Source organism: Epinephelus lanceolatus, chromosome 1 (assembly GCF_041903045.1).
Source record: "Epinephelus lanceolatus isolate andai-2023 chromosome 1, ASM4190304v1, whole genome shotgun sequence".
Lineage (NCBI taxonomy): Eukaryota > Metazoa > Chordata > Actinopteri > Perciformes > Serranidae > Epinephelus > Epinephelus lanceolatus.
Window position 1 is genome coordinate 36,440,601 of NC_135734.1, and position 10,712 is coordinate 36,451,312.

The 10,712-nt window shown below is 37.6% G+C and overlaps 1 protein-coding gene across 1 annotated transcript; it reads left to right on the top strand.

Annotated features, from left to right (window-relative positions):
• The first annotated feature begins 48 nt into the window (after positions 1-48).
• rdh5 (retinol dehydrogenase 5 (11-cis/9-cis)) lies at positions 49-9,253 on the top strand. The gene is made up of 6 exons (XM_033626146.2): positions 49-2,147; positions 3,018-3,079; positions 3,236-3,558; positions 6,266-6,524; positions 7,087-7,250; positions 8,565-9,253. The coding sequence occupies exons 2-6, from the start codon at positions 3,048-3,050 to the stop codon at positions 8,783-8,785; spliced, it is 999 nt and encodes a 332-aa protein (XP_033482037.2). The 5' UTR covers positions 49-2,147; positions 3,018-3,047; the 3' UTR covers positions 8,786-9,253.
• The last annotated feature ends 1,459 nt before the right edge of the window (positions 9,254-10,712 follow it).

Sequence of the window (10,712 nt, forward strand, 5' to 3'; positions counted from 1 at the left end):
CATGAAGGACCTCAAGCAGGCTACTTAGAAAAATCAGGATCAGGTTTATTGCCAGGTAGTTTTTCATATATGGTGCATAACAGTAAACATAGTGGGGAAAATTTAAGATATAAGACAGTACCGCAAACAGCCAAGAAGCATAAATAAAAATTAAAAGGAAAAAAAAAGACAATAAAAATGTGAAAACAAATACTGTGAAAAAAATGTTTTAAAAAAATTTGAAAAGTTTTCTGCAGGAATGTGAAAAAAGTTTACGGAATAATATATAGAGAATGTGTAGCCTAATTATGTACGGAGATGATCATCCAAATGATGTGTGTTAGAGATGCATGATAATAGCGGCACATTATCGGTTATCAACAATATTGGCTTTAAAATGAATCATCGGAATCAGCCAAAGTGTTTTTTTCTTTTTTTGCATAATGAATGAATATTACGTACATTTTTTTTTGTTTTGTTTTAAGATTATTTTTTTGGGCTTTTGCCTTTAATTGACAGGAGAGAGTGAAATGGGGGAGTGAGAGAGAGTGGGGGGATGACATGCAGCAAATGGTCGTGAGCCGGAGCCCCGAATATTATGTACATGAAAAAGTATTGTATTTCATGTTTCCATCTGCTGATGGACCATCACGATAAGAGTCTGCATGTATAATGTGATGTTAACTCTACTAACACTACATAAGAGACGTGATGCTCACTAAAATTAAGTCTGGATAAAAGTGGATATATCAATATCAGTCATCGGCCAAATAAGTTGTAATATATCGGCAAAAAATCCAGTATTGTGCTTCCCTAATGTGCGTTTAGATAACACATTGTGAAAGCATCCTCTTGTGAGGATGTTCAAACACACCATTGGTGTCAGTAGTTGTCAGAAAAAGAACTGTGAAAGTTCTGGCTGGGAGAGGTACACTTAAATAACAACTGTCAGACTTCAACAAATGTTTAATATTTAGGAAACTTAATAGTTGTAAAGGACTTCTGGGTCATGGATTGGGTTTAACTTGATGGTTTATGATCAGAGAAGCAGTAGGCAGGAGGCCAAATGACAAAGTAATAACATCAGATATTCAAGGTTTTAAAATTTAGGCACACAGTTTTGCAATAAAACTACAGCTTAACCACTAAACACAATAACTGGATAAATATTTGCCTGGAGAGGGTGATTGGACAATTCATGGAATGTGTGACGGGGAGGAAAGTTATGTCATGACACACGTGGCTGTTGGGTTTTCGCATGTAGTTGCAGTCGTGTTTTGTAACCAATTAACACTCAAATCACTGTGAGCTGTTTGGATAGAAAACCAGTGTCAAAACTTGACACTTGATCCTTCAGTTTGTGCTTCATAGGGAACAGAAATATGCCTTTGATGTTGTGATAAAGAAGTCTTGCTTCATGCTCATAGTCTCAGTGTAAAAATACATCTCTATGTAAGCCAACAGTTTGACAGAAATGTACTGAGGGCAAGTTTGAATTGTAGTTTTTTAAATAGAGCATTCAGTTGTAAAGCAAGTCCTTATTGCACCAACAATACATCGTATAGTACAATGGCCACTTCTTGTTTACCGTCAACATCTCTGCTGTATGAGCTGACCAGTCTTAAGATGTGCATCACAGCATGCAGTCACAGATTATACCGTATGTGTTGTTTAAGCTGTAAAACTGATATCATGGGTCAGTGAACTGAGTGAACCAAGGAGGTTTAACACATACTTTTGAGGGTGCACAAGGCTTTAACTGAGGGATTATTTATTTGTTACAACACTCTTAAAACAAGCCTGCATACCCTCTGAACCACCAGGGTCTAAAAATACTTGAAAGTACCTGATGTAATGTGGAAAGTAGATAATGTACTGTGAGAAGTAGCTAAAAAAAAGTTCTTTGATATCCAAGTTTGCATTATGTAAGGAAAGTTCTCTGTGTATTCTGTAATTCCCACCACTTTTTGAAACACACACACATGCACAAACCAAGTGGTTACGGATTGGGGATTACCAATCGCGGACTTGTCTTAAAGGATAAACCAGAGGGATAAAGCCTCTCTCTGACCAGCCTTCTCTGAGTTAAGACAGAAGAATAACCTGAAAGGGAAAGGGAGAGGACGGATAACTTGTAGGGATCCATCACTTCTCATAAAAAGGAAAAGGTAGGATTGTATCATTTCTTTTCATATAATCATCTCTCTCATCATTGAAGTACTTCCTCTGTCTTGCACATTCTAGGTCCCCCTTTTTTGCTGATAAACCTCTGCAATATTGGAAATCTTGCAAATGTATCACGAAGTAATTTTATCCATGAACTAATTAGTTTGAATTTTTGTAACAAAGGTTTACAAAAAAAGTAATTAAAGTTTGAATAGTTATACCTGATCCAGTTTTATAGATTTATATGAATATTTCAGATATTCTGATATATTTCTCCACACTGGTATTGAGAAACTAAATTTAATTAGCTTGACCATTGTTGTAATTTTACAGGATTATTTGCATTTTAATTAATGCTATCACACCAACATCAGCACTAAGAGTATCGTGTCTGATTTAATTCAGCAGGGAATTTTGATATTGTGGATAACATAACCCATAGATCTATCTTTTTGTCACTAATAAGCCAGAAAACTAATTGGTTTTCTGCAATGGCCAGCTTAAGCAGCTCCGTCATGGGCATTAAATGTATGCTTCAAAACAATGCACCCCTCACCCCTCGGGTCCAGCTCCATAACAAATGCCTTTCTTTCTTCCATAAGAGTATTATCCAAAGATTTCTCATGTGCCCAAAGCACTTCTGTGTTACAAGCACCTCCACTAAGGCCCCCTGTGAACAAACCCATTGTATCCCATTGTAATCAAAAAGGTTGAGTAAACCTGAAAATATTAGGAAATAGAGTGGGGATTTGGTTTTGGGGATTCCTGAAATAAGTCTCTGTGTTTCTACTTTCCATTCCACTCCTGAAAAATCGGATTTGGCAGTTCGCCATGTCAATACCTGGTAACATTTGCTCAACATGTTTTTTCAGCGAGCACTGAGCCCTCCAGGTGGAAGCAGCATGGATACGCAGTTTGTCTACGACCTTCTAGGGTAAGAATTACTCATGCTCCACTGCGTTTTGGGCAGTCATTTGGCAGCTGTAGCCTAACTTTATAACCTCCAAGCTTGCACATAGAGAATATTTTCTCAAAGTCAAATCCCTCTGCCTCCCTCTTGTCCAAACTTCTCCTCTCTGTTCTCTTTCAGGGAAAATGCCTGGTTGTACACCTTTGCTACCTTCGTGGTGTTGTGGACTTTAGTGTGGCTGTACAGAGACAGCCTGGAGATTGAGAACATCACTGACAAGTATGTGTTTGTGACCGGCTGCGATTCAGGGTTCGGAAACCTGCTGTGTAAGAAGCTCGATCGTAAAGGTTTCCACGTGCTGGCCGGCTGTCTCACAGAAAAGGGAGCTGATGACCTGAAGAGGGTGGCAGGGCCTTATTTGAAGACCATCCTGCTAGATGTGACCAATCAAGACAGCGTCCAGAGAGCGATGGAGTGGACCAAGAAGGAGGTTGGCGAAAAGGGTGAGAGTTGATGCTGCATTATGTAAATATAGGTGTTACGATTTATTGGTATTGAGGAAAACCATGATATTTAGAAATATTGTGCTAATAATCCAGCACCTCTTATATCATTTCTTTGTCTTTACATTCTCACTTTTCTCCTTCCCCCAAAGCCATCCTGTTGCCTTTGTCACCATGCATTTGGTGTAGTTGCTCTTTCTGTACTCTTTTGTACAGTGTTGGTTACAAACTCTCTTCACGTCCCTACTTGTATTTTTAGTGTAATTCTCTACTTTCCCAATGTATTGTGATGTATCTGTTTTACAAATTACACATCTCTTTACTTCCTGATAACAGTAACGTTACCTTCGCCTACAACCTTAGAGATCAAAGTGCACTTTTTTAGTGATGTAAGTATTTACTATTAGTTTTAGTACAAGGTGTTTATGATCATTTTAACCTCCTGAGACCCCAGCTTTTCTTTGGTAAGCGTTTTCTAATTTATCCTTGCTATTTTTGGAAAGATACCTGATAAGTGTAAACAACAAAGCATTGTATTAAAACAGGCAGTAGTTTTTGAAAAAAGTGATGTACTCATATGAGCACACTGGATTCATTTTAGCGGTCACAATTATGTAACAAAGTATGAAACTGATCATTTTAATGCCTACACACGAACATGTTGTGCAAAACAAAAGCAAAATCAAAATTGTAAACAGTGCAGCATTTTTGTCACTCTCTAGGTTAGGGGTCACTGTCCAAGTGGAAAACTCTTCAAAATTGTTCTTTTCGACGCCTGAGCATGGCTGCGCACAAGCAAATTTGCATATATAACATATTCAAAAGCCTTGTGATTTGTTCAATTTGTATCTCCATGAATTTTCCTTGCTCCATAGCTAGGAATATTCTTTTTGTCTGTAGAAACAGTCTGTCATACCTTATTGGCCTGTGTGAAATGCTGCGATAACACAATGATGATGATAAACACAATGATAAACAAGATCTCCCTAATTAACAGCTTAGCTTAGCTAAAATTGGTGTAATTTGTTGCCATATCAATCTACAAACATTATTAATCATACGTTTCAACCATAAAGTTTGATCAGGTTTGTACCTTGTCCACTTTTGTGTCCAGACCAGCTCTAGATTGACTTTGCAGAGATGGCCGCCATCTTGTTTTTAATTGAATAAGTGTATTGTGATTTGCCACAACTTTATGGCACAAAAAAGTGTCCATGAACAATGACGACATATCTTAAGAAGAATGAAGTATAAGGTGCAGCAACCCCAAAATGTAATGTCCTTAGATGACGACGCAGGTCATAGGAGGTTAATAGTTAGCCAGTCGGGTCCATGTCATTGGTTCGACAGCCCATTGGTTCGACATCCCATTAGTCCGACTGTCCACGGTGCTGAACGGCTCGCGGCTGGCGTATGGTGTGCCGCGACCTGCTTGAGGCGGAGCAGGCTCACGGCTTATGTGTTTGTCACTTTCTTTGTTTCTTTTTAACCCACACCATGATCTTTTCCTGACCCTAACCAAGTGGTTTTTGTGCCTAAACCTAACCAGACCTTAACCACAGGGCATCATGATGATTTCGGAACAGACTTCGGAACAATGAGTTTAATATGGTCAGAACAATGGGATGTCGAACCAATGGGCTGTCGAACCAATGGGCAGTTCCCAGCCAGTCAGCTAGCCTAGCTAGCTACTAAAATGAAGAAAAGCACCATTAGCTCTATTTACTGCTTGTTTTTACAAGCCGGTGTACGCCGGCCACATTAATATTTTCAAAAACACTACATACAGAAATAAATTCTATTAAGCTAACTGTGAAAACTGAAGTAACGTTAAAAAAAAAGCAGTGATCAATAAGGTAGGGGCGAAGGTGATAATGTTAACGTACTGTAGAGTTGACAGGAAGTAAATAGACTACGCTTTTCACAGTTAGCTTTAGCTTTAACTTACATTTTACAAATTTACTATTCACTTTTTTTTTTTAGTGTTTTTGATCAAATTGATAATCACCTCAATGTCTTAGAAGATAAACATTTGCTAACGTTTGTCACTCAGCACTGACATTAGCCTGATATTGGTAGCTAAGCTAACGTTAGGTCACTATGGCTAACACTTGTTGCATGGAAGAGCTCCCAAAAATATTAAAGTGACTGACGACGTATAGGCTACCATCTTGTGAAAGCAAGCAGCAAACTTTTGTAGCGCTAACTGCACTCCTCGTGGTCTTGATGGTGCTTTTCCTCATTTTACTAGCCAGCTAGGCTAGCTGACTGGCAAATGGTTAATACTATCAACAATATAAGTTAACTGTGAAAAGTGAATTAGTGGAGGCAAAGGTCACGTTACTGTAGAACTGACAGGACGTAAACTGACGCGAAGTTTATAAAATGGATACACGTCACACTACATTCTACGAAATAAGACAAAACACACAATAAACAACATTAAAGATCAATTTGACTGCATACCATCATTATTATTATTTCATTTTTATTTTTTATTTTATTGTATTTTATTTTGCTAAGCCCATTTTATAGATATCACGATAATATTGTTACCGTGAACTCTTTGGCCATGATAATCGTGTTGTGAAAATCAGATATTGGGCCAGCCCTAATAAAATGATGTTAATTAAATTCCACAAGGCAGATCTGTAACACAAAATATGTCCTTCCACCTTTTGTCTCTCATTTCCTTTTTTATTTTTAGGACTTTGGGGTATTGTGAACAATGCTGGACGTTCATTACCCATGGGCCCTTCAGAGTGGATGAAAGTGGAGGATTTCCACAGCACGCTGAAAGTCAACATGAATGGGGTGATCTCCATGACGATGACCTTCCTGCCCCTCATCAAAAAGGCTCGTGGCCGTATTGTAAACGTAGCGTCGGTGCTGGGCCGGGTGGCTGCGAACGGTGGAGGATACTGCATCTCCAAGTTTGCAGTAGAGTCTTTCTCTGACTGCCTCAGGTGAGTCTTTCACAACCTCATCAACATCAGATAAGAGCGTGCTGTAACAACCTGCTTTATGAAACACAAAGAAAGCATTCTGTGGAGCCAGTTAGCCATTAATATTATGGGCCAGGAGAAACAGAAACTCCCCCAAATCCCCAATAATCCTCTTTCTCTCTCCTTTAGAAAGACCTATATTCTAATTATAAGGACAAATAGTAATTCAAGTCATAATCTTCATATCCTCATTGTCCCATGAGGGAGATTTGGTTTCCAGACATTTTCTGTTATATAAAAGACAAACAATAACACACATTTAGAGCAATAAAACACATTACGTTGAAGAAATTGCAGTAATACACAAAAGAAACAGCCTCAGTGTATGCCAGGCAGACAAATACATTATGATATTGGCTCATGAGACCAGACAGGCTTATTGCGTTTATTTACTAGATATAATATTGTGTTTTCATTTCTTACACTCAAGCCACTAAGAACATTTACTGCAGCTGGTGTTATAAACTTGTTTCAAGCTCTGTTGTTTATATATAATACTATGAACTGACATTTCTGTTTCCAGGAGAGATATAAACTACTTTGGAATCAATGTGTGCATCATTGAGCCCGGGTTTTTTAAGACGGCAGTGACGAGCCTCGACCCCCTCGAGAGGGAGCTGCATCGCCTGTGGAACCAGCTCAGCCCTGAAGTGCAGGCCAGCTATGGAGACAAATACCTTGATAAGTGTAAGTGGACTGCCAATCCTTGTTCTGGGCTTATAATGCAAACTGTGAGTAAGCATTTATTTGAAATGTGACACAAAAATACTTTATCTGTACCTGTTTTATGATTGTGATTTTGATCACAGTCACAATTTCTGTTGTTGGAAAATACGAGACACATTTCAAGAGTTGAATAAACCTCATTCTCAAACTAAAAATTTTAAGTTATGAGCTTTAAAGTCACAATGAAATGTGATTGTTTGCAAAAATACTGTCACATACTTTTTAATAATGTTAAAATAATACATAGCCTACATTTAGGATGTTAAAATATCATGAATCTCTCTTGATATACAATACATTAGGCTTGGGCGGTTATCACAGTATTAAGGTAAACAGGGTATTCAGGAATCCGGATGGTATGATTGTCAATACTGTCACAAATACAGGCGCTCCTCTCTATGAAACTCACTGTATGCACAGCCCGTGCCACCAGAGGTCGGTCTCCAGTTTCTACTGGTGGAACAGGCAGCTAAGTTACAAGATACTGTAATAATAACTATCAAACTGGAGTTTTTGAGTGTTGGAACACTAGCTGGATGAGTAACAGGAGTAACCAAGATGGTTAGGGTGAGTTTTGGGTGGGTGCAGATGCTGCACACTCATACAGCCATATACTATATATATATACCCCGGTGAAATTTCAGGAAGGTATGATGGTATGAAAAATTACATACTTCCCAAGCCTACAATACATACAAAACAATGTTTGCGTGGGAGCGCTTTGCTTGAGGCCACTATGTTTGAATAGTTGTTGTTTTATTGTGGATTTTTGTATTATATGTTGTATTTAAATATGTTTTGATTGGCTGCTACCGTGGCCAGGTCTCTCTTGTAAAAGAGAGGGACTTCCTGGTTGAATAAAGGATAAATAAAACTTATCAGTCTAGATTGTTTTGGTGTGAGTTGTCAAGTGTTGGAGATGTCGGCCGTAGAGATGTCTGCCTTCTCTTGAATATAATGGAACTAGATGGCACTTAGCTTGTGGTGCTCAAAGTGCCAGAAAAATACATTTTAAAAAAACTCAAGAGCAATGTCCAGCAATTTCCAGAAATGATGACCTGGTAACTAAAGATAATCCACAGACTTTATTTTAGCACTTTGAGATGTCTCCAACACTCTACAACTCACACCAAAACTATCTAGATTGATAAATAGCCCTACAGGTAAGAGGAAAAATATGTTTTTTTTTTTATTTTGGGGGTGAACTGTCCTATAAAGTGAAATTGAGTTTAATGCAGAAAATATCTCTTCACTCACTCACTGTCTCATTTTCAGACATCAAGGTCCAGCGCTTGATCATGAACGCTGTCTGCGACACTGACCTCTCCAAGGTGACCGGCTGCATGGAGCACGCTCTGACCGCTGCCTACCCACGCACCAGATACAGTCCCGGCTGGGATGCCAAGCTCATCTGGATCCCCCTCTCTTACATGCCTTCCTGTGTGGTTGACATTGGGCTGAGGTTGGTGCTGCCTCGTCCGTCAAAGAGCGTGTAATGATGACTTTGAAGAAATGTCTTAAAACTTATCAGCCATTTTGTGTCATTTTGATGCAGTGCAGATGCTGACTTAAATAAATTAATCTTTTGCCTTTTTTAAAGTACCCATATTCCTTATCTACACTGGCCATGCAATGATCTGATGTTGCTGTTATTATATTTATATGTCTAATCTGCCATGTTAAAGTTTTGTTTTGTTTTTTTCTGTGTGATGTCTGCTTGAGGTGAAATACGTGAAATAATGAAAGTGTATTGTATAATTTACTGTTTAATTGTTGTTTTGTTTGTTAACACTTTGCTGTGCCTTTTGACACTGTTATTTATGTTCCTTGATATGGATGCTGTTAACCATCAGAGGCTAAATAAACAGGATTCTGCTGTCAAGAAAAATATATATTTTAAGTTTTAACAATGTCTTTAGTATGTTATGGTGTGTAAGATATTCAAATATAAGCCGTTACACCTACTTCTGTGTTACTTTGAGTTGTTAATTTGTCTTAATTACATTTTTTGTTGCTCATACAGTTCATGTAAGCTATCAGTTCAGTCATCAGTTATTGACAGGATGTACTGAGCAGGTTCAGCAGGCAGTGATTATAATAATAAACTGAGAAACTTGTTCACCATGAGTTGTTACGCAACAGGTCAAAGGTTTTTTCAGATGTAAATATCCTTGAGTTAGTGACAGGTGTGACTTTATGTTATGATTTCATCACAGCTAGTCTATTGCTCAGTGCTCTAATATTGTTGATCTGTCTCATCCATAATACTGAATTATATGGTGACAAAACCGTAAATAAACACCCACACCAAGTCCTTGTGGCAGCATGGCAGAACTCTGCTCTCCAAAATACACCACTAGCCCTGATTGGCTACTGTATCTGTCAGTCAACTGACAGCTGCCACATTAGATAGCGTGCCTGTAATTTACCATGCAGGACCCATGCTACCTTCAGGGGTCCCTCGTAAAATTTAAATTTCTCTTTTGGCTCAAGTGTGTCCAGGAGCCAAAGTTGTTGTTTTAGTTGAGGTATTTTATGCATATTAAAGCGCATACATGTGTCAAATATTAGGCTTATAGGCTGATATGATATTTATCCAGTGGTGGTAGAAGTACTCAGATCTTTAACTTTACATTTACTTAATACCACAGTTAAAAGTACTCTGTTACAGGTAAAATTCATAATATTTCAAATTTATTGAAATAAAGTACACACATATAAGCATCAAAATATGCTTAAAACACCAAGTAGCCTAAAAGTATTCATTATGCAGAGAATGACCCGTGTCAGAATAATGTATGCTGTTTATTTGAATTCTAGTTATTAATGCATTGATATATACATATACACAAGTAAAAAATAGCAGTACCACAGTTTAAAAGTACTCTGATACAGGTAAAAATTGTGCATTCAAATTTTTACTGAAGTAAAAGTACTCAAGTTTTAGCATAAAAATATATATTTAAAACACAGAGCAACCTAAAATTATTCACTGTAGGGTCGAAATTATTTAAAAAAAAAATTACAAGGAACCGGTAAAAGATAACTTAACCAATGTTAAATTGAAGGATCTTGTGAAGGAGATATTCGAAATGGAAAAAAATGACCATGAGAGTTAGAAATCAAGTGCATATTTTTGAAGAAAAATAGGAAAAATGGTTTGCGATATATAAAATTGATTATATGACAGCTGAAGTAATAAGACTGATAGCATAGAGGTGTTATCTTGCTCTTAATCGTACACATACAGTAAATATGTGGGTAACTGTGTCCATGTTTGGATACACACACATTTATGGGTGTGAGCATGTATGAATAGGCATGTGTTGCCTCGTATGTGTTGATATTTGTGTGTACGTATGGTATACCTAGATGTTATATAACTTATTCTCTAAATTAAACTTAAATTTATGGGTTTATTTA